This window comes from Pipistrellus kuhlii, unplaced genomic scaffold, assembly GCF_014108245.1.
Source record: "Pipistrellus kuhlii isolate mPipKuh1 unplaced genomic scaffold, mPipKuh1.p scaffold_m20_p_17, whole genome shotgun sequence".
Classification (NCBI taxonomy): Eukaryota; Metazoa; Chordata; class Mammalia; order Chiroptera; family Vespertilionidae; genus Pipistrellus; species Pipistrellus kuhlii.
In genome coordinates, this window is record NW_023425482.1 from 5,650,512 (window position 1) to 5,674,114 (window position 23,603).

The window sequence follows — 23,603 nt, forward strand, 5'->3', positions numbered from 1 at the left end:
CTTCACTTTTATGCTTAACTGGGAGCCAAGGCTTGTCCGAGGCAAGATTAAAGATGACTGGTGTTCCCATTATCATGACATTGAGGTGTTTGTCAGCGATACTCAATACTGTCGGTTGATTGTGAGGGTCAGGCAGTACATTCAGCTGTGGAAATCGATGTCTTAAAACCTAGTAGGCACCTTCGTGGTAACTTTCTGAGATCAAAGGCAAGAAAAAAACGGGAAGACAAGACCTATAAAAGTTAAACTGAGCTTCCTGTAGAAAAGGTTTGCATCTTCCACCCTTCGTGTTGGAAAGTGTCTTATTGTGCATGTGAAGATGAAATAAGCAAGTGCCCCTGGAGGAGGCCACTGGGGGCATCCCTGGGAGCACCCACTGGGCTGCTTGGGTACAGGTGAGAACTGCCTTACAGGAAAACCCTGCCCAGAGAGAAAATACTGGTGGTGATTGTAGACACTTGGGTGTTTTTAAAGAATCAGAAACCTGCTGAAACCGGTTTGGCTCAGTGGATAGAGCGTTGGCTTGCGGATTGAAAGGTCCCGGGTTCGATTCCGGTCAAGGGCATGTACCTTGGTTGCGGGCACATCCCCAGTAGGGGGTGTGCAAGAGGCAGCTGATCAATGATTCTCATTGATGTTTCTAACTCTCTATTGCTTTCTCTTCCTCTCTGTGACAAATCAATAAAAAAAATATATAAAAAATAATAATGCTTTGCTTTATTAAAGAAAAAAAAAATCAGAAACCCAAACTAACAAAAATAGCAAAAAATGAGACCACTGTTTGATTCACTCCCCCAAATACTCCTCTTGAACAAGTCCTCTGTCTTGTGGCTCTGAACACCTCCACCAGCTCTTGGGAGCGCCCTTTTGTTGGGGGGGGGGGAGGGGGACGGCGGCGCATGACTTACTGAAAGGGAATAAGAGCACCCTGATGTCAAGGCTGGGGTGCCAGTTGTTAGCCAGGACATGGGCTGCTCCATCTGAGTGCCCAACAGGCCCCAAGGGGAGTCTGCACTGGTGAGACTCACTCTTCTCTTGGGTTTAGTGCATGTTGTAAAGAGCCCGTCATCCCACCACCAGAGTATTGGTTCATGCCATGCGCCATGGCATCTCAACAAAGACGGGAGAACATTGATCGTTGGATGTGCACTTCCTAGGAAATCGAGTCAGAGAGTCTTTGCATTTTCATGACTCTCCTCCCTCTCGAATGACTTAGGCAGTGGGCTTTGCATTTCTGTGGCTGCACTGATTTTTTTCTGTATCAGCCTCATCTTTCTTGTTATTTTGGCTTATGTACTGCAACCTCATCTCTGTCTTTGGGGAATCTGTGTGCTAATGATTACAAACCTTAGAATTCAAAAGGATGGACGAAGGGGTTTTTCAGGGGCCTGAAATCATCCAGGTATTGTACAGACACGAAGCAGACTTAAAAGCACAAATGAACCGGTGAGCCATCGGCACAGACATGTTGCCTGGTGACTTTAGAGTAAGGTGTGAGTTCTGGCTCCCAGCCTTGGACGGGTGAGGAGAGGTGGGAACGGGGTGGTGACTCCTTCTCCCATGACCCAGCCTAGCATCTCAGGTATCTCAATTTCTCTGCTCCAGGTTTTCACATCCAGAGCTTGTCAGGAGAACTGGCTCACAAGGTTGCTCTGGAAATAATTAAAACTTGTCAGTGCTCTGCACCAGTGGGGACAGCCATGACCCATGTCTGTTTTCCCCACAGCCCCATGGTTCCTTGTTGAATTCAGCACACACATCCACAAGGATCTGCATGAGAGAAGCAGGTCAACTGACTTGGCCTCGAGTTAGGTGACTGGTGCACCATCGGGCAAACTTGAGGTTCTGGGCAGGTAGGCAGAGCATTCGGCCTATCTGCAGGCATGCTGCAAGGCAGCCTGGTCTTTAATCACACTGGAACAATTAAAAAAAAAGCTTTCTGGTCTCTCCAACCCAGTGTTTTGGTCTTGGTGGAATCTACTTGGAATTCACTCTGCATGCAGGGAAATGGCTCTGCCCTCTGCAGGTGTGGGGGCGTGGTGGGGGTGGGGTGCAGTGGGGAGAGGTGTTCATTGGGTTTTCACAAGTTTGTGATTGGCAGCTGGACTAGTGATGGATATATCTAGTCATGAAGCCACTACTGCTTCTGTTGAATGACATGCACTTCTATGCTGCTGCTTTTATGCATCTAACAACCTCGTGGTGTTTGCATGTAAATATATAAACCTGCGTTTGTAGGTACCATTTTTGTCATGCAGTTACTGGAATGTACAAAAAAAATCTGTAATCTTGACAAAGAGTTGCAAATAGAATTATAAACCACATATCCCAGCATGATGGTTCTTAGAGCTGCAAGGAGCAGGCATCTTTATTTGGTTCACTTCAGGTCTGCAGCAACCACTTGATATTAAAAAAGGGGAACGGAAAATAAGATGTACAAAAAGATGTAATATCCCTTTAGAAAGCAACATTATCAGAAATGTATTTCCTACGGATCCTCCCTCCCTTTCCCATGTCTCCACTCCCCCAAAAAAGACCCCAACCTAAACCAAAATGTGAGAAGGAACAGGGATTGAATCTCTAACAGAAAAAAAATAAAACTGAATTTAACTGGAACATGCTCTAATCTTTAGTTTATTTCTGGTTAAAAATATAGCAATCCAGTGCAGTGTAGTAAAGAAATCTGCTTGAAAGGTAGCAGAGAAACAGCTAAACATAAGCAAAGCAAGGCAGAGTCATAGGCGGGCTGTACCCAGGACGACTGTGGGAACTCACTGTAAGGACCTTCCCAGTTGTGAGCACAGGGGGCCTGGGTATGGACGTGCCCGTGGCCCCACAGACACGTCCATACCCGCTGGCCGGGCTGGCTCGGGCTAGGACCATAGAGCACTCCAGCATTCTGGAGAAGGCAGAAACACCAGGAGTCTGTGTGTGCGTGGCTGAGAGTTGTGTCACATATTGGGGGAGATGGATATGCAACGATTTCTCAGGAATTTTTAAGCCACTTGGTTTCAACCACATTCTGTCCTGGGACTAGAGCAGCTCCGGAGACTGAATGAGGCATCTGGGAAGAAGAGGCATGTCTGTGGGGGAAGTTGCAGGCACAGGACAAAATGAAACTCGTGGGCTCAGTGACGTGGGAGAAGAGGGTGTCATGAAAGGGCTGCGGAGTCTGAAGGGACGTGGGAACCTGGGTACCTGTCCTGCACAGTGAGTGCAGGAAGGCCGAGCTGCAGCCCAGGCCTGATGGCCAGGGCCGCACTGCTCCCTGCCCTCCGGCACCAGCCCCGCGCCTCTGCAGGCTCCTGGCGTCCGCAGCAAGGCTCCCCTGGGCCTGGTGGGAGGGTGGGGAGTAGAGAGGGACAGCAGGGAAACGAAGACTTCGCTGTAAGACTCGGTGTGGGACCTGGCCTTGCAAGGGAAGCCGTGGAGCAGTGCCGAGACAAGGGATCTGTTTTTTTGGGAAGAGACGAGAAGACAGACCTCTGCAGCACAGATTTAAAATAGAAAAAGCCCAGGCTGCTGCCAGCCAGGATAGGACACCCTCTTCCCTGCACTCACACCACACTTGTCCCCGCTGTTCCAGGACAGGGAGGAGAAGCAGAGTGAGCCGACGCCCCGCGTCACACCTGCCAACCGCTGCTCCCCCCGCGGGCACAGCTGGCCCCTCGGAGGGGTCTTCCTCGGCTGCCTCCTTCCCCACATCCCAGGAGGGGGTGTGATGACAATGGTGGCGATTTTATTTTTTTTATTTTTTTGCCGCTGATTTGCTGGGATCCCTTTTCTTTCCACTTCAAGCTGGAGGATCGGCGTGCTGGCCTCCTTCTGCCATGCCACACAGCATAGTGTTATACAAGCAAAGAGTTTTGGCTAAAATCCAAAAAACATTACCCAGAAAAAAAGGCAAACTGTGAGTAATACCCAATCGTGTTTGTTCTGTGAAGAGACTCGGAAGTGGCTGTGGGCTGTCCGAGTTACGATCCTTTCCTTTTTGTTCTTTTGCTTTTAACGTCCCCCTTTTGTACACCAACTGGTATTTTTGCTAATGTGACAATTTCATCAGATGAAAAAGTTAATAAACAAAATGGCGACTCCGATGTTTAGCAAGATCACCATGGCTACCAGGATGGGAGCTGAGCCCTGGAACAGAAGGAGAGAGGAGGGATGAGCCTGGTCTGCAGTGCTCTCTCTCTGGCCATACCCACCCCCCAGTCCCAGCCCAGAATAGGAGATTGGAACCAAACGTCCAACTCTTCAGAGCAGGAAGCCCTTCAGGAGTCAGGCCTAAGGAAGAGGCTGCAGTGCCCCCTGGTCTGCAGTCACCGCCCTGGGAACTCGAGCACTCTGGCTGCTGCCCGCCCCCCAGGTGCCCCGGGTCTCCCCGTAAGTACACACCCCACACCCGGCTCTGCACAGCTGGGACTCAGACACTGCCACTGGATTTCAGCTGCAGCCCACCCAGAGCGGCCCCTATATTCAGCCTGGGATCCCCAAACCGCCAATGGGAGAACCTCCAATAGGCCTCTGAACACATCTCCCTCGGTAGAACCCACCTTCCTGGGAGCGGCTCCAGCTCTGCTAACCACCTTCCCTGGCAGCCCGCCTCCCTCGCCAGCAGGAAGGAGCGCTTGTCCTCTCCCGCCTTTCCTGGCGCCCAGCGCCTCGGCGGAGACCGCATCACCTGGGCTCCTGGAACCCAGGCTCTCTGGGCTTGTCCTCGTGAAGCCTCAGGGATGGGCGCAGGGCCTGCCCCCTGGACAGGGTTAGGGCCAGCACCTGGGGCCTCTGCTGGGGCTCCCCTCCACTCCCCTGTCCCGGTGTCCCCAGCTGCCCCTCAAGACCAGGCACTGGTCTGGCACAGGAAGTACCAGAGCCCAGCTGGGAGCCTGCACCTCTTCCCAAGGGAGCTCCATTTTAAAGCAGCCTGATTGGCCAGCAGGGTAAGTGGGATAGCCACGGAACCCGCCCTGCGTCTCCACCCCTGCCCATCATCCGGCTATCCCAAAATAACCACATCTGCACACAAGTGCACATGGGGGGCACACATCAGGGTTCTGCTACGGACCCCTAGAGCCCCCTGCCTTCTCCTCGCCCCAGCTGTGGCGGCCGTGGTCCCCTCCTCAGCCCTCCAGGAGCATCTGATGTCCCCGCCCGCTCCTCGTCCAGTCGCACGTACGTGCAGCTGAACGTGCACACACTTTTCCGGCTGCCAGAATGAGGAAAGTGGAGTTGAGGCAGCTGGCACTTAGGCCCCGGGGGCTGCTCTCCAGGGGGGTGGAGGGGATTGGGCAGGGAAGACGGAAGCATTTTAGGAACCAGCCCACCAGCAAGAAGACATGCTTACAGTGATTTCAAGGGGAAGCAGAAGTGACCTGGAGGGCCAGCAGCCTGTCTGCTGATAGGAAGCTTCTCTCCCAAAGGGACAACATCCAGATGAGGAACGGGACTCCTTGGGGACGGGCAGACCCTGCCCCTGCCCTGCAGCCGCACTGAGTCCCCGGGGGCCATCTGGATGGATGCAGGTGTCAGCTCTGCACGCCCACGAGGCAGGCCCCCAGCGTTCCTCTGGGACACGTGGGGCTGTGGCACGCGGCACCCATCAGCAAGGGCGGGAGGCCCGTAGGCTGACACTGGTCCAGGCGGGATCGTGTGGGGCCACACAGGCATCAGCCTGGGGTGTAGGTCTGAAGTGTGTTCCCCTGGCCCTTTCTGCTGCCGCTGCGCCAAGGGACCAAGCGTGTCCTTTTAGGCGGAAGCCGCCTGACAAAGGGTCCCAGGAGGTGCCTCTGGGTGCAAGAGGGTCCTGCCCAGGTTGCCTGTTCTTTCCTCTAATCCATCGCCTCGGGAGTAGTGCTTCTAGGTGGGTTTCGCACTGAGACACACGGTCCTCACTCCTGAGCAGCACAGTCCCCACGGGGCCTGATCAACCTGGATTACAGCCCCATCAGAGCCACTGACCCCACAGGCCAGAGCCTCATTCCAACAAACTCCCCGAGTGCCCTGCAGCGCCATACTCTGAACCGCGGCTTTATAGTCAGGGCTGTGGGGCGGACAGCCTCGCAGAACTGTCTGGCTCACCATTAGGAAGTGGGCTCTGGAGCAGGGCACGTGTGTCCCGGCAGATGGGACCACAGTGCCTGGCCCGCGGGTCAGCGGTGTGGCCTGGACAAAGGACCTGACCCAGCCGACGCCCCCTGCTCTGCGTCTGGCCCTCAGTGTCTCCTGGACAGGGGTACCTCGTGGACAGTGGTGAGGGCTTACAGCAGACACTCTTCCAGCACAGGGAAGTTGGAGGAAATCGGGGAGGGTCTGGGCGAGGCTGGGGTCCCATGCTGCCCATTTTCTTTGTGGGAACTTCCAAAGCTGCCAGAGTGCTTTCCCTGAAAGGATCAAGCCTGTGACCAACCTCCTGGGTCTCTGTCTGAAGGAAATGCCGCCCAGCCCTGCACTGGCTCTCCTGGGAGGGAAGGCCCCAGTCCTGTGGAAGCAAAGGCCATCCATCCCCCGGGGGGCCGCGCTGACCCCCACCCCGCCCTCTCAGCGAGACGCGGACTCCATGGAAGGCTCCGGGCGGGGGGCGGACCTGGGCTCTCCCTCCCCACGGGCGTCCACTCACCGAGCTGGACTTGAGCTCGTCCCCGTTCTCCTCGTCCGATTCCCGGGCCACGGGCGAGGACTTCTGGGGCGGGGAGAAGGTCAGGTCCCAGCGCAGCAGCCGCGGCTCGGCCCTGTCGCCCAGCCGCAGGCTCCCCAGTCTCTGCACCGCGGGCTCCGCGCCCGCGGCCGGCCGGACGTTCTCCTTGTTCTGGGACTTGGATCTCAGTCTCTGCGCCCCAAAGCCCCGGTCCTCGCCCAGGCCCCGGGAGGCAGCCCCCCGGCTGTGGCGTCTCTTCTGGGGGTACGCCTCCTGCCCGTGGGAGTCCACCCTCAGCAGGGGCTTCATTTCCATCTCGTAGTTGCTCAGCTTCTCCTCGTCCAGCTCCAGCAGCTTGGCGCCTCCTGAGCTGGGGTTGCTGGCCCGAGGGTGGGGAGTCCAGAAGGCAGGGGGCGACTCCGTCCGCCGCTCCCGGGACTTGGGGTTACCGGGCTGCTTGTGGCCCGAGCCCCCCCGGGTGCGGAAGTCCTCCGAGGGCGGGCCACTGCGGAGGGTCCCGCTGCGGATGCCCCTGGAGGCCCCCGCCTTCTCCTCGCCCCAGCTGTGGCGGCCGTAGTCCCCTCCTCGGCCCTCCAGGAGCATCTGGATGTCCCCGCCCCGCTCCTCGTCCACCGACACCTGTCGCGAGAAGTGGGCCACCTTGTTCCTGGAGGCGGGGGCCGGCGGGGGGGTGGCCGAGGGGCTGGCGGGGAAGCTCTGCAGGGGGCTGTCGTCGGGCGTCAGGTCCGAGGGGGTGGTGCCCTTGCGGTACAGCTCCGGGCTCTCCTGCTGCATGGGCGTCCCCATGGAGATCACCTCGATGTCGTCGCTGGAAGCCTGACGCTTCGGCCGCTGGTACTCGAGCCCTGTACGGGGGATCGGGCAGCACACAGGGGCTGGTTACTCAGCCATGTGCGGAGGGAGGCCTGGCCTCGCCCGAGGATGGCAGGACAGCCTGGACACAGTGGTTCCCAAAGCCCCTCCATGGACCCCAAGCCTCCGCCCACAGGTGCTTTGAGGATGACCAGGTCACGACAGGCAGCGGTGGGCAGCAGCTCTGGCCCCAGCCCCGCGGCAGGGCAGACCAGGGCTCAGTGTGCGAGGACCGGGGCCCTGCCTTCTCTGGGGGTCTCAGGTCCCGCCCCCCATGGGGCCCTCCTGAGGATGAAAGGAAGCATCTTCTGCTAGGTGGCCTTCGAGGTCTTGGAAGGGGGCCTGTCCGCCCAGGACACTGACCCTCTGGTGGCCTGTTCTTCCTGCCCCCCCCTGCCTGGGCTCCCCTCCCTGCTTCCATACTGGAGCCTCTGAACCGGGGCAGGAGCAGGCCTTAGGGGACACGGCCCCCTCAGGGTGGCCGGAATTCTCAGCAGGGGCCGGCCCCCCCGATTATGAAGAGGCATCCACCATGCTGTTGGTGGCATGCATGGGGGCCTGAGTCAGTGACCAGAATAAGGCAGAGTCGTAAACGCCCATGAACAGTCCCTGGGGCATTTCAAAGGGTGAAGGCCCCAAGGGGAGTCCCATGTGTTCCTGGATGTGCTAGCGACAGGTACTGGGACTTGGGCAAGCAGTCAGCCCCCCTGCATCTGCACCCATTTGTCACATGGGGGGCAGCCAGGGAGTCCAGATCCATTCAACTACCACATCTCTGCAGCACGGGACACAGGCCAGGGGGTGTCTGAGGGAGCACGTGGAGAACTGCCCTCCCTGTGGGGGGCCCTGGCCCCATCACAGGACCCCCATGATCCCTCCCCTGACCTGTCCGACTGTGATCTGGACTTTCTGGGGCCTAAGCCCCTGTGCCTTACACTCTAGGGTCCCACACAAGCCTGGACACTGACCCTGCAGGGTCCCGTGAACCCCACGCCAGAGTGGCGCTCTCATGCTCAGCTCCGGAGCCCTGACTCTCAGCACCAGCCTGGAGACTGTGCTCAGCTAAAATTAGTTGCAGAGCGCGTGACATTCCTGGAAGCATCCTTGTGAAAATGCAAAGCAGAACATGTGTGGCTGAATTCCAACACCTTTGTCCCTTATCTTGGGTCCTCCTGTCTCCCAGAAGCGGGCGGCCTCCCTCAGCCGCCCCAAGGCCGGGACCCTCCCAGGGAGGCCGGGAGCTCCGGCTCCAGGACAGCTCGGGTGTGCTCTCAGGATGGACTGCGCGTGGCGGACGTCAGCCTAAAACCTCCAGCGGCTTCTGTCCCCACTCGGGAGCGGGCCAGTGGGCAGTGGTGAAACCTGTCCTCCAGGGCTTCCTGCCGCAGAGAGAGGCCAGAGGGAAGAGAGCGGAGACAGGTGGCTGTCCCCCTCTCTCATCAATGCCCGCCTTCTCCAGCCCTCTGCCTCCCTCAGGCCCCGTCCCCAGGCAGGACGAGGGTCGCAGATCTGCAACCTGCAGTGGCTTCTAGCTCCTCCAGCTCCCACCAAAAGACATGGCAGGAGCTCCCCTCGTTGATGAGCACTCTGCCCAGTGTGGCCGCCAGGAGGCACGCGTGGCTATCTGCAGTTACATGTAGATCAGTTCTGATCAAATAAAACTAGTGACCAGGGCCTCAGCCAGCTAGCTGCAGTCCCCACATGGCCAGCAGCTACCTTTCTGAATGGAGCACTTATAGAATAGTTGGTCTGTCACAGAAAGTTCTAGCATAGCCTTGGGGGAAGGGCAGGGAGAGGCCACGTGCACACGCAGAGCACACAGACATTTGCCCTCATGGAAAGCGGGAGGGTGATGCGTGGAAACGCGTGCACACAGGGACACGGCCCTGGAGGCAGGGAGACGTGTGTGAGGGAGGAGTGTGCCAAGGCCCCTCGCAGGGACGCCCAGCATCGTGAAGGAGAGAACGTGAGGGGAGATGGCAGCGGGCAGCACCTGCTGGAATGTGGGCTTGGAGGACACCCTGCCCCTTCCGCCCGGCGCCCGGCTCACCGTTTTCCCTGTGCTGGAAGGAAGGGGAGAACTCTTTGGCAGTGATCCTGGCGATCCGTGCTTCCTCCTGGGCCTTCTGCGCCGCAGTGAGGGCCGCCTCGGCCTTGGCCCGGGAGTGGGAGGTCCTGGGGGAGAGAGACAGGAAGGGCCATGAGGGCACAGGAGGCAGAGAGGGCTGGGCAGCCCATCCCCGCTGTGGGTCAGACCAGGACAGGACGCTGGGCGCCCTGGGGCAAGTGCCCTCAGACTTCTGGATCTCTCATTCCTTCACTCATTCAGCGAGCATCGCCGGGCACAGGGCTCCCCCCCCCACCCCCCCCACCCCGTGCCGGTGCCTGGGTCCCCGCGGAGCTCAGGTCCTGCAGCAGGAGTGCCCTCCTCCCTGGTCGCCCCACACACCGAAGCCGAGACCGGCTGACTCATCTCGGGCTCCAGCAGCGAGCAGGTGCCTCATCAGTGTTGACCTGACAAGTGAGCAGTGTGGGGGGCAGTTGCACCCGCCGCCCCCAAGGGGCGAGTGGGCAGCCAGGCTTCTGAGCAGGAACAGGCAGGCGCGGCCGTGGACCCGTCAGCACTCAGCGGGCCAAGGGCATGAGGAACGAAACGCTCCCCCAGCCCAGGCTTGGCTCCAGGCCCAGGGAGGAGCCGCATCGCCACAGAAGGGTTCTCCAGACACGGCCAGACGCCCACTCTCCTGTGCCCAGGCTGCCCATCGCCCATCCCAGCAGATGGCACCGCCGCCCCCGGCTCCCCCCGAGGAGGGGGCCCGGGTGAGCTGAGCACTGGGGGAGGCGTCCCGGGAGCCGCGCTGGGCCTGCAGCTGGTCCCCCGCACACTCACCGCCCGGCCCTCCTTCCACTCCAACCCCCGCCCCACCCCACGGGGCCGGCGCATCCACTCAGCCATCACCCGGCACCTTCAGCAGCGGCTCTCACTGGCCCAGGTGTGCGGAGGGGCAGGCTTAGAGGGTGGGTGTGAAGTGTGGTCTCCAGGTGCTGGGAGAAAGCAAGTCTGTCTCCCACGGGCTCTGCCCAGAGACCAGGTGACTCCCCGGCACCTGACTGTGGGTGACGGCGCCCCTCGGAGCACAGGCGTGGCACTCCACGTAGGAGCCGAGAGGCTCAGTGGAAGTCGCATGTCCGTGCCTCAGTTTCTCACTTGGTCACTAAGAGTCAGGGACACCACTGATCTGGTGAATGTATGGGGGGGGGGGGCACATGAAGGCCCCAAGCACCGGCTGGGTGTGGGGGACGTGATCAGAATGGGTTTGCTCTCACATAAATACACATTGCACCAAGTGGCAGACCCGGTGCTGCCTTCGCCATCGTGGGTGCGCTGAGGGCGGCCAGCAGATTGGCTGGATGCTGCTGCCCCATCTCTAGCCCAGGGGCCCCAGGATTTTGCTCCCCAGCGGAGGCCCACAGGAGCCTCCCTCCCTTCACAAAACGAGGCTGGACTGGGTGCCCGAGACAGGGCAATGCCAGGAGTCCCTGCCTCTCACTTGCCTGGGGCCCAGAGGGCACTGCTTCCCAGTACCAGGGAAATCGAGGCACCACAACCAGTCCAAGACAAGGCATAGCCTGCCCCTCAGCCGTCGCCTTTCAAGGCTCCTCTGAGCAGCCTGACCCTCCAACACCCAAGTTCCTCGTCCACAGGCTCACCCCGGGGACCCCTTGCTCCTCGTGAGGGACCAGGCTTTCCTGTTTCAAAATCCCACCAATAACTAGGAACAACTTTGCTGTAGGAAACAAATGTAGGACATACAGACACACACAAATCACAGCACGGACGTGTGTGTGTGCAGGGAACGAGGTGAGCTGCTGGGGCTGCCCGCCCAGCCGTCTCTGGTCTCCAGGGTCCCGCTGCCCGCCACCCACTGCACCGCCTGGCTGCAGGCCCCAAACTGAAGAGAACCCCCTGCAAAGTGTAGCTCCGAGGAGTGTCTGTAAGAGTTCTCTCTCCTAGAAGCTGGGAAAGATGGCAGTCAGCTGCAACCCCATGTTCCGTGGGAGCACCAGCTGAGAAGCACCACCTTCTAGAAGATTCCTGGGGAACCCTGTGGTTGTAGTTACCACAGAAGAGGGGCAGGGCAAAGCCATCAACAAAGCACCAATTATTAACACTGAATTTGCATCAATAGCAAATCAACTGGGTAAATCACTATACAGCCTCTGGCCCCTCCCCACCCACAGGCCTCTGCGGACCAGGCCCACCCGAGGCCGGCGAACCCCAGCCCCGCTCCCTAAGGTCACAGCCACGACGAGTTTATGAAAAACCATGGGCTGCGAGAGGTGCGTGTGTATCTCGAGAGCTGTCAGCGTCGCCACGTGGGAGACAAGGTGGAAGTCAGACCCAGTGAGGCCGGGCTGAGCCTCCAGGGCCACGCAGGTGGGAGTGTCAGTGCTGAGGGGAAGGACGGGTGGCAGGGTGAGGGGAGCCTGCGGAGCCAGCTTGTCCTGCATCTGTCCTGGGCTGAGACCCAGCGAGCGCCACCCCAGCCAGGAGACCTGGAGGCTGACTGAGGCCTCAGTGACCCCCTGGAGGGGCTCTGAACTGGGGGCCTTTGGGAGGCACACATGTCCCCTGAAATTACACTCAAAATACTCTACATACACACACACACACCCTTCCCCCCAAAGCAGAGGGTGACACCTTCCATCCGATTCCGGAGGCTCTGTGCCGCCCCTGAGCTGACACTGGCCGTCTGAATGCGGCTGGTCCTGAGGGAGAAAAGCAGGGCAGCACGTGGTTTGGTCCCACCAGGCGCCCAGGAGCCGTGGCACAGCCCCCTGCACAGCCTCCTCCTTTTACTCCTCTCTACCCCCCCTGCCCTCCCCCCCCCCCCCCCCGGCGGGCTCTGAGCTCATGGCTGCTGGTGTGGTGTGTGGTGTGGCTTCTCTCTAGGACCATGGTCGGTAAACTGCGGCTCTTGAGCCACATGCGGCTCTTTGGCCCCTTGAGTGTGGCTCTGCCACAAAATACCATGGCCTGGGCGAGTCTATTTTGAAAAAGTGGCATTAGAAGAGATTTAAGTTTTAAGAATTTGTCTCTCAAAGGAAACTTCGATCGTTGCACTGTTGATATTTGGCTCTGTTGACCAATGAGTTTGCTGACCACTGCTCTAGGACATGCCACAGGTGGGGTTTTCTCTGTTTTCAGCAATAACTCTCATCGAGATAGAACGCACATACTTCACAATCTTCCATTTAAAACCCAGCAGTTTTCAGCGCGTTCAGAGTCCTGCAACCATCACCGCAACCAACTTTAGAACATTTTTGCCCCAAAAGAACCCTGTCCCCTTTGCCAGCAGTAACCCTCTTCCCATTTCCCCAACACCTGCCCACCGGCCTCGGCAACTCCAGGCCACTTTGTCTCAGTAAATGGGCCTGCTCTGGACACGTCACGCCCAACTAGCTTGTGTGTGTGTGTGTGTGTGTGTGTTTAAGGTTTTCTTTTTCCTTTTCTAAAAAAAAAGATCAAGGTATAACCCACATGACATACAGTAAACCATTTAAAAGAGTTCGGTTCATGGCAGCTAGCACACCCACAGTGCCGTGCAGCCACCACCTCTACCTGTAGAGTAGGGGTGTCGAACTCAATCAGAGAAGGGGCCAAAATCTAAAATCCAGCCTAAATCGCGGGCCGAATGGTTTACTGAACAGTCATAAACTGTCATTGTGATGGAAACGCAGCGGAGTGCAGTGATGACAGCGCGGTGCGGGCCACATTGCAAGGCCTGGCGGGACGGATTTGGCCCGCGGGCCTTGTGTTTGACACATGTGCTGTAGAGCATTTGTCACCGTAAAAGGAGACCCTCCCCACTCTGGCCTGCGCCCCCAGCCCTGGGGGTTCTGAGCGACAACTCAGTGTTCTCTGAGCACCCCACCAGCACGTGGCGCTGTCGAACACCGGGCCCTTCCCTGGCTGGCCGAGGGCCTCTAAGCTCAGGGGCCGGGGAAATCCGCTGGCCAAGGAGCATCACAGCTGACCAGACAAGTGTCCCCAAAGCCCCGGGTCTGGCTGGGACCCGAGCAGATGATATCCACCCTGAACCACCCGTCACCTTTGCACATTACGGGGCCCAGAGGATGGATCCTGAAAAATAAGCATGTTTCAGGGGCTGTGATCCGAGCCATGGAGACAATGAGTGGCCAGGCAGTCCGGGGAGAGGGCGTGGGGCCTCCCCAAACTGGTGGCTTCAAGGATGGGGGGGTTTAGCTAAAACCGGTTTGGCTCAGTGGATAGAGCATCGGTCTATGGACTGAAGGGTCCCAGGTTCGATTCTGGTCAAGGGCATGTACATTGGCTGTGGGCACATCCGCAGTGTGTGTGTGTGTGTGTGTGTGTGTGTGTGTCTGTGTGTGTATGTGCAGGAGGCAGCTGGTTGATGTCTCTCTCTCATCGATGTTTCTAGCTCTCTATCCCTTTCCCTTCCTCTCTGTAAAAAATCAATAAAATATATATTTAAAAAAAAAAAAAAAAGGATGGGGGGTTTAAAAGGCCAAGGATGGTGGACAAGGCTGGGGAGCCAGTCACACTGGTCAGTACATTTACCTTGTATTCCATCATCTCCTAACAAGGGTAAGCAGACAAATGAACCACTAACGAGTAACTTAAGATCATGAAGGAATGAGGGGAATGGATAGAGGCAGGAAATCGGGGTGCATGCCTGGGCCTGGCCACCTGGAGGGCCCAGCTCCCTGGAGGCCAAGGAGAGCCGGGAACAGCACGGGTGAGGATAGGGCGCACATTAGCCACCATCAAAGCTGTGCCAGGAGAGGACGGACAAGCCAGATTCTGCCCCTGAAGGAAGTCTCAGCCTCTGCTTTCTCTGGGAACGTCTTGCAAAGACCCTCACTGCAGGCTGCCAGGCTGCACAAAGTGAGTTCCGGGAAAACAATGGAGGAGCCCGAGGCCCCTTCAGACAGCATCGCAGGTCTGGGGCAGGACCCAGCGCAGCCCGTGGAGGTTCTCCCCTGAGGTGGAGCTTGAGTGGCTTAGGGCAGGCTTCATCCTGAAAGATGTGAGGCCGAACACTGCCTGCTGCCTGCTAACGTCCCAGCAGCCACTGCTGCTGACCACCACGGATGCTGATGAATATGGAGCCCCAAAGGGCTCTGAACCAAGAGCGGGCCTGCCACCCGAGAGAGGGGACAGCAGGAACACGGCCCGATGGCGGAGGGAAAGGCAGGCGGGCCAGCCCAGGGTGGAACGAGCGGCTGCCAGGCTGCAGGGGGAATGGGTGCTGTGGATGATGGTTGAGGAGCAGCGGTTAGAGGTTTTGGAGCGAGAGTGTGTCCAAGTCCATAGCCAATGGCAGCAGGCTGGATTGGACAAGGCTGCTCACAGGATGAAGTCATAGAAAAAGTTGAATGTGAACCGAAACTGGTTTGGCTCAGTGGATAGAGCATCGGCCTGCGGACCGAAAGGTCCCAGATTCGATTATGTCAAGGGCATGTATCTTGGTTGTGGGCACATCCCCACTAGGGGGTGAGCAAGAGGCAGCTGATCGATGCTTTTCTCTCATCAATGTTTTTCTTTTGTCGATGTTTCTAACTCCCTAACCCTCTCTCTTCCTCTCTGTAAAAAAATCAATAAAATATATTAAAAAAAAAGAAAAGAAAAACTTGAATCTGAGATTTTGTGTTTTTAAAGGAGCAAGTTTGATGGTTCCTCATTTAGAAAGGAATAATGTGAATTTGTTTATTATACAAGCACCCACCTCAGATAACTCAGCTGAAATCCCCTGAAAGTCAGGCTAAAAGGGGCATCATTCCAAAGCATTTCTGTACACACGCGTCCCAGCAGCACGTATGCAAACACACGTGTGCCATCCTTCGGTCCTGCCTACGTGGTCAGGCGGCTCAGTGATGGCGGCCTTTCCTGGGAGGAGGTGCATCCAGAAGTTGAGCAAAGATCATGCTTTCTTTTATATATATATAATCAATTTTTTACTGAGAGGAAGGAAGAGGGATAAAGAGCTAGAAACATTGATGAGAGAGAAACATCGACCAGCTGCCTCCTGCACACCCCCTCCTGGGGATGTGCCCGCAACCAAGGTACATGCCCTTGACCGAAATTGAACCTGGGACCCTTCAGTCCGCAGGCCGACGCTCTATCCACTGAGCCAAACCTGTTTCGGCGAAGATCATGCTTTCACCACACATGCTTCTGCTTTGTCCTGGACCTTGGAAATAAAACCACCCCTTCCCACCTGGCTGACTCTAGGAGGCAGATCTTCCTCTTGGAAGGCCCCTGGCACATGGCATCTTCGGGGCACCCCCAGGCTCCGGTGCATGGCCTGACCTTGAGCCCGAGACTTTTACCCACTTCAAAACGAGCATGCGGAGCATGCAAGTTGTCCCAGTGCTCAGATCCTGTCGTCACAGCGCCCATCGACCACCCCTGCTCAGCCCCCTAATGCACAGCACAAGTGAGCGAGTGGGAAACTCCCTTGAAGGGGCCACTATTGGTTTGCACAGTTCCCTTAGTAAATATGCCAGGAACGTTAATTCACCAACATCCCGTGTATATTTACATATATACGCTCACACATACATAAAAAGAAAATGCTGGGCCAATCTTAAAATAAAATCCAATCAGGATGAGTGCTTTTAATAGAGAAAACCGAAGGTGAACTCTAAATGAGACTTTCAGGGCTCCGCGGCAGCCAAGCTCTTGCTGGGTGAGGGCTCAGGGGCTGAGTTCCCGCCGTTGACACCTTTGGGTGGGGGTTGGGGGTCGGAAGGCCAATGAGCTCCGTGGGCCTCCTCACTTGCTGGCCACTCCACAGGCTGCATCTCAGCCACGTTCTTCCTCCCAACCCCAAGGTTAATCGGGCCTGCACCCCCTCTCCCACTCCCCCAACCAGCTGGGAGCCCAGGCCATGCAATCTAGCCGGGGTCCCTGTGCAGCTGCTGACCAGTGGGCGGGGCGGGGCCGGCTCCTCCAACGTGGGAGCCAGCCCTTGTAGACTCACGGGATGGATATGCAACCTCGGAGCGACATATAAGCCAAGGTCACAGATGCACAAAACATAGAAATAGGTGGGGCATGGGGTGACCTTCCCATGTCCCCCCCAGGTTCTCCCTAAGCACCTATACTGAACTGAATGGTGTCCCCCAAACTCTGTCCTCTGGAAGTTGGGAATGTGACTTTAATTTGGAGACAGGGTCTCTTGAGGTGAGATAAAACCCTCCTGGCCTAGACACACACCCCCCGCCCCCCTGCAGTGTCTGACTGGCAAGTCAGAAGCAAACCCGGGAATTGACATCCCTCAAACTATGAGGGGGCACAGAATTTAGAGCACATGTGTCAAACACAAGGCCTGCGGGCCAAATCCGTCCCGCCATGCCTTGCAATGTGGCCCGCACCGCGCTGTCATCACTGCACTCCGCTGCGTTTCCATCACAATGACAGTTTATGACTGTTCAGTAAACCATTCGGCCCGTGATTTAGGCTGGATTTTAGATTTTGGCCCCTTCTCTGATTGAGTTCGACACCCCTAATTTAGAGTCTCCCACTCAGACGGACATCCCTGGACTGTCAGCACCTACTGTGTTGCCTCAGCCATGGGAAGTAGGAAAGATGGGGTTCAGCACATTGGCCTTGGGATGCTGGGAGGCTTGTGCTGGGCCCAGTCCTGGAGGGGCTCACCTTCACTGGCCCTCAAACCCTGTCCTGGGGTCAGAGGTCTGCCACACATTGCATCAGGACACCGGGCACTGTTTTCCAAAGCACTCCTGTCCCCACCCATGACCACATAACACAGGCACAGGGAGTATCACTCCTTTCTGACCAATGAGGAAACAGGCACGGAGCTCTGAGCTCCTCTCTGGCCAATGAGGAAACAGGCACGGAGCTCTGGGCTCCTCTCCGACCAATGAGGAAACAGGCACGGAGCTCTGGGCTCCTCTCTGACCAATGAGGAAACAGGCACGGGGCTCTGGGCTTCCGTATTCCATTGGTGGTCCGGCCTAGTTGATGATCCAAATTCCCTTCCAGCTCAGAATCGTGCCCAGAGTCTAGGATAAGGGGCCTGATCCAGAGGTTGGTGTCCTCCTAGCCATCGGCTGGGTGAATTGTGTCTCCCCCCAAATTCACTAGAGCCGGTGAACATGGCCTGATCTGGAAATAGTACATAGGTAGTAGGTTCAGGTAAGGTCATGCTTACGGAATGAGCTGGGCCCTAAATCCAATGACAGGGAGAAGGCCATGCGAGGACAGGGACAGAGACTCGAATGAGGTGATCACAAGCCCAGGAAGGCCTGGAGGCCCCAGGGGCTGGAAGAGGCAGGAAACTCCCCCACCCCAACCCCACCTGGGCCCACTGGACGTTCCCTGCGCAGGGAGCAGCGCTGGTTTTGCACACCTCCGAGGGCGCAGGCAGGGCAGTGGCCAGCAGTGGGGAGGAGACAGACATGTTTCCCAGGCCGCACGAGTGGTCATCTTTCGAAGTGGAGATGTGCTTTGGGTACATTTAGAGCACATGTGTCAAACACAAGGCCCGCGGGCCAAATCCGTCCCGCCAGGCCTTGCAATGTGGCCCGCACCGCGCTGTCATCACTGCACTCCGCTGCGTTTCCATCACAATGACAGTTTATGACTGTTCAGTAAACCATTCGGCCCGCGATTTAGGCTGGATTTTAGATTTTGGCCCCTTCTCTGATTGAGTTCGACACCCCTAATTTAGAGGAAAAGGCACCGAACAGATGTCCGCTGTTACGAGGTCCCCCCTCACCCTGACCCGCCTCCCCGACAGCCCACAAAGCCCAAGGCCCGTGGGAATTGAGGGGTGGGAATTGAGGCCTCGGTGCTGATGCTGCCTGTGCCTGGCAGAGGCCCCAAGGGAGGTGGAACAGGGAGGCTTGGCCTCTGGACAGCCAGGGGGACCGCCCAGGGCCACTCCTTCCTCTTCCCTTCCTGGACCAGGCCAGTGACAGGCTCCAGGGCTCCACTGTCCCCACTGCCTGTGGAGACACCGGCCCCGCCTCCCGGGCTTACACCGTCCTCCTGCAGCAGCCTCGGGGGCACACCCCATGATGCCTCACAGGTGACTGAGAACAGGCCACAGTGGAGGTGCCCTCTGGACCTTGTAACTGTCCCCCCCTTCCCCCCGAGTTTCTATAATGGCTCTATTGAGGTCTGCTCACATAACACACAATTTACCCACTTCCAGTCCCGTGGCTTTAGCACAATCACAGACGTGCCACCATCACGTTTAATTCCAGAGCATTTCCGTCTCCCCTACAGGAAACCCTGGGCCCGCTGGCTGCCACTCCCACCCCTGACCAACCCTGGCAGCCAGCCCCGTATCCCCTGTCTCTGAGGATCCCCGTTCTGGACATTTCCTCTAACGGAAGGAGACAGCACGGGGCCTTGTGTCTGGTTTCTCGGAGTGTCATGTTTCTGAGGTTCGGCCACGTGGCAGCGCTTTTGAGGGCTGGATAATATTCCACCGCGTGGTCCCGCCTCTGTCCGGGGAGCCCATGAGGCTTATCCAGTCGCCACTGCTGGACACTGGCTGCTCCCAGGCTCTGGCGATTGTGCTGCTGTGAACAGGGTGTGCATGGCTCTGTGTGAATGCGCCTTTGCTCCCTCTCAACGCCTTTCTCTCTCTCCTTCCCTTCCTTCCCTTTTCGGGCTCCTTCTCCTTTCCTCCCTTCCTTCTCTCTTCTTTTCCTCTCTCCCTCCTGCTGCCCCATTCTCCCTCCATTCCCCCTGCCCCCGACCCCCGACCCCAAGTGCCACACAGGTCTGAGACGAGGGGGTGGCTTGGGCCCGGCTGCCTCCAAGTTTGGGTGTCAGGGGCGTCAGTGTACTGCAGGCAGACCCTCTGTTCTGGGTTAAACGGACTCGGAGTGTCCACCCTCTGAGCTGCATGCCTGATGGCTGGCGGGGGCTGGCGGGTTAGGATTTCTCCTGCCGAGTTGGTTTCCTCATTATGACCAGGGGGCAAGCAGTTGGGTGGCAGAGTACCCACAGAAGACAAACATCTGCATCCAGGTGAGGCCCTTTCAGATTCAGACACGACTGGCTGTGGGGGGAGGGCTGGTGGGACTAGCCTCCTGTGGGATCCAGGACTGAGCGCCCATTCCCTGTCAAGTCCAACTTCCTGGTGTGGGCAGGGCCATGCTCCCTCCGGAGGCTCTGTGGGCGGGTCCTCCCTGCCTCTTCCAGCTCCTGGGGCTCCAGGCGTCCCTGTGCTTATGGCCCCGTCTTCCCACGAACCCTCCCTGTGTCTGTAGCTCCTCTCCTGTCTCTGAAAGGGCACCAGTCATCGGATTTGGGACGTCCCTCATCCAGGGTGGCTGCATTTCCAGTCCATCCCTCAACCCCATCTGCACAGGCCCTTTTCCAAGGAAGGGTCCTGGTGGACGTGTCTGTCGGGGGCCGCGGGTCAGCTCACTCCGGGGATGCGGCTCGCTGCGGCCTGCCTGGGGTCTCGGGACAAGGAAGCAGGGCCCGTGCCTGCTCCACACAGAATACCTTTCCCTCTGTCAGTGTACAAGGCAGGAGGGCAGTGCCAGGTGCCCGTGTCCCCGTCCTGCCTCCCCCACCCCCACCCCATGGGCCTGTGAAGGACAGGTGTTTTTCAGGGCAGAACAGACAACTGTGGTTTCCCTGAACAAAAGCTGACGCCTCAGAGCCAGAATTCAGGGAAACACAAGTGCGGGAATTGTGACTTCACTTTAGCACAGTGGCCTCCTCTGGCGGCCGCGTGCCGGGCCCTGCGCCCTGGGTCTCTGCATTACTGAATAGCGCTACGGAGCTGCCCTCCAGCCACGGAATAAGGGATCCTGAAACGCGGTAAGGCCTGTTATGTAAGTAAATGAGCACAGAGCTGGCTTCACAGAAAGTCCCGCCCACTAGGCTTCCCATTGACGGGCTAGGAACCAGCCAGTGAGCTGCAGCCTGGGCGGGAACAGCAGAGCAAACACTTCTGGCGCCCTCCCCCCTCCCCCCCACCCCCGCCGCACATGGGGCTCCTGCACTGTCCTCTGTTCTCTTGCCAGAAGACGGCCATCCAGGTCCCATCACCCACCATGTACTCAGGCCCCTTGCACTCACTCCACTCGTCCTGATGCCACGAGGTCAGCGAGGCCCTCTCTTGCAGGTGAGGAAACCTGGGGCCTGGTAGGTTGAGGGTCTTGTCTGGGGTCCCAGGAGGTGGTGTCAGAGTCCAGGATGCACTGGGCAGGTTGGGACAGCACTCATGCCAGCGCTTTAAGGAAGGCTGTGCCGTTGTTGGACAGGAACAGCAGTCCCAGTGCCTTCCCGTGGCTCCTGCCAATCAGCCTGCCAGGTTCCCTGACTCAGGAGCCCGCCCCATCCCACCCCTATCGCGTCTGTCTCACCTTCTCAGCCGGGAAGGAGAAATGGGCAGGAAATGGGCGGGCTGTGCAATCGAGGCTTTGCCCTAGGAGGGATGCTGACAGCCGGGGTGATCCAGCAGAGAGGACGAGGCTGCTGACGGGAGCAGTAATCTCCACACAACGTTTCACAGAGAGAAATTCAAGGCCCAGGGAGGTGAGGGGACCCTCCAGCACAGCACCAGGGTAAGCGGGGTCGGGTCTCAGACCAGGGCTTTGGGCCCGCACAGGGCAGGGGGTACTGACAGCCACCAGGATGCAGGGGTACTCTTCTTCCTGTTTTAAAATTTGTTGTTTTCCCCCTCACTCCTGGGAGATCTCACGCTTTACAAAGGGCATATGCATACGTCCTCGGTGGAGCTGTGTCCCAACGAGGCGTGAAGTCTAACCTCTGAGACCTGCGAGTGAATGTGACCTTAATTGGCAGTAGGGTCTTTACAGATGTAATAAAGCTAAAATGTGATCTTTACGGTGGGCCCCTAATGTGAGACCCTCCCTCTCCCCAACTTGTGGGCGGAGTTATGACATTACTGGCATCTGCCACCAAGACATCCCCCAAGACATTGGACCAGCAATCAGCGCATGCCGAGTGCCCTGGGGCCCACCCCTTCCTGTTTCGCCCTGGGTCCAACCCTTTCCTCTTCCTCCCCTCAAAAGGCTCCTCACTGATCCATGTGTTGCTGCTCTCCATTTCCATCTGCGGAGTCAGCCTGGTTGGGTCCCTCGTTTCTCCTCTCCCCCCTCCTTTAATTCTGATTTCTCTACCTCCGTAATGAGTCCCGCTCGTTTCTGGGGAATAAACCTTCCTTTAATATGTCTTGGTGGTCTCCGACTCGTTTCCTGCGCCTCAAACTTCACCCCTAAGCCACTTATGAAAAGGGGGACTGGGACACGGACACACACAGAGGGAAGGACAGGGGAGAAGCCACCACCCACCAGTCAAGCAGAGAGGCCTCAGACAGAGCCAGGCGGGCAGCTCCTGGATCTTGGGGCTGCAGCATCCAGCCCAGGAGAGAGAAATCTGCTGCTTCCACTGTCGGAGCAGACGAAGATGGAATCTGTTCTATTTCCACGGACACCTTTCACTGGTGGCATCTCTTTCTCACTGGCCATTGCTCATCCTGGAGTCATACTCTGGCCTTTGGCTCAACCCAACCCCACTAGCCTGGTGGCTCAGGGACGCTCCCATCAACCAAATCCCAAGGCAAAGGAAGAAAACTGCTGGTCCTGCCTTCAAAGCAAGCCCAGCTTCCGGACCACTATATCAAGGACAGAGATAGTCCAGGCTAGAGCAAATTGTTCCTTCTTGGCTGCAGTTGCCAAGGCAACCCTGCCTCCCAGAGGGAGGGACCCAGGATCAGGGCTGGGTGTGCAGCAGGCCTCCCACCCTCTGAGTCAGTGCCCAGAACATGACCCAGCCCTGGAGGCCAGGCCCATGGGTCAGTCCCTGAGGACTGGAGCCCATCTCTTCTTGATTTGGGATCCCCAGGACTGCAGCCGTGTCAGCCAGCAGAAGGCTCAGTCCATTCATAGAATTTGTGTTATTCCTATTTTATAGGTGAGGAAACTGAGGCAGAGAGGCTGGAAACCAGCTTCCGATCACAATCTCCCTGCTCTGAATGTCTGCCTGTGAAGTACTGTGAGATGTCCTGGAGCCCCCATCTCTTTGGGTCCAAAACCCCACCTCCTGGGCCCTTAAGCAAGGAAGCTGGGACAGCCTACCAGTGCTTCGTCTTCCCCCCTCTGCCCATCCCACCAGCCAGTCTTGTCCCATAAGGCTGTCATCTAATTTGTCATCAGAAGGCACAGAGAACCCCAAGCAAGAATAACCCAAAGAGGCCCATGCCCAGACACATCATAATTAAAATGCCAAAAATTAAAGACAAAGAGATAACCTTAAAGGCAGCAAGAGAAAAGCAAACTGTTACCTACAAAGGTGTTCCCATAAGGCTGACACCTAATTTCTCATCAGGAACTCTATAGGCCAGAAGGGAATGGCATGAAATACTCAAGATAATGGAAAGCAAGGATCTGAAATCATGGTTACTATACCCAGCAAGGCTATCATTCAAAATAGATGGTGAAATAAATAACTTCCCAGACAAAAAATGAGGCTAAAGGAGTACATCACCACCAAGCCAGCATTACAAAAAATGCTAAAGTGACTGTAGTAATGAGAAGAAAGAGAGAGAGAAACCTAGGAATACAGAATTAAAATGGCAGTAAATAAGTACCTATCAATAATAACCTGCAATGTAAATGGATTAAATCTCCAATCAAAAGACATAGGGTAGCTGAATGGATATGAAAACATGACCAAACTATATACTGTCTACAGGAGACCCACCTGAAAACAAGACTCACACAGAATGAAAGTGAAGGTATAGAAAAAAAAAAATTTCCCCCATACAAATGAAAAAGAAAGAAAAGCTGGGGTAGCAATACTCATATCCAACAAGAGAGACTTCAAAATGAAGGCCATCACAATCTACAACAAAGATCACTACGTAATACTAAAGGGACTGATTCAACAAGAGGACATAACCCTGGCAAACATACAGTATATGCACCAAATATAGGAGCACCTAAATATATATGTACACACACACACACACACACACTTCTAGAGGACATTAAGGGAGAGATTGACAACAATACAGTCATAGTAGAGGAC

General features: G+C 57.0%; 1 protein-coding gene and 1 long non-coding RNA gene across 2 annotated transcripts in view; both read right to left on the reverse strand.

Annotated features, from left to right (window-relative positions):
- LOC123652474 lies at positions 1–1,028 on the reverse strand. Its single transcript, XR_006741837.1, has 2 exons — positions 745–1,028; positions 1–484 (listed from the first exon to the last, which is right to left on the reverse strand). It is a non-coding gene; the product is annotated as an uncharacterized LOC123652474 (long non-coding RNA).
- A 1,312-nt stretch (positions 1,029–2,340) lies between these two features.
- JPH3 (junctophilin 3) overlaps positions 2,341–23,603 on the reverse strand; it is an 88,512-nt gene continuing 67,249 nt past the window's right edge. Inside the window, exons 3-5 of the mRNA XM_036440500.2 lie at positions 9,558–9,682; positions 6,617–7,500; positions 2,341–4,140 (exon numbers count right to left, since the gene is read on the reverse strand). Of these exons, the coding sequence (XP_036296393.1) occupies positions 4,060–4,140; positions 6,617–7,500; positions 9,558–9,682 (1,090 nt within the window). The 3' untranslated portion in view covers positions 2,341–4,059. The remainder of the gene's footprint in view (positions 4,141–6,616; positions 7,501–9,557; positions 9,683–23,603) is intronic.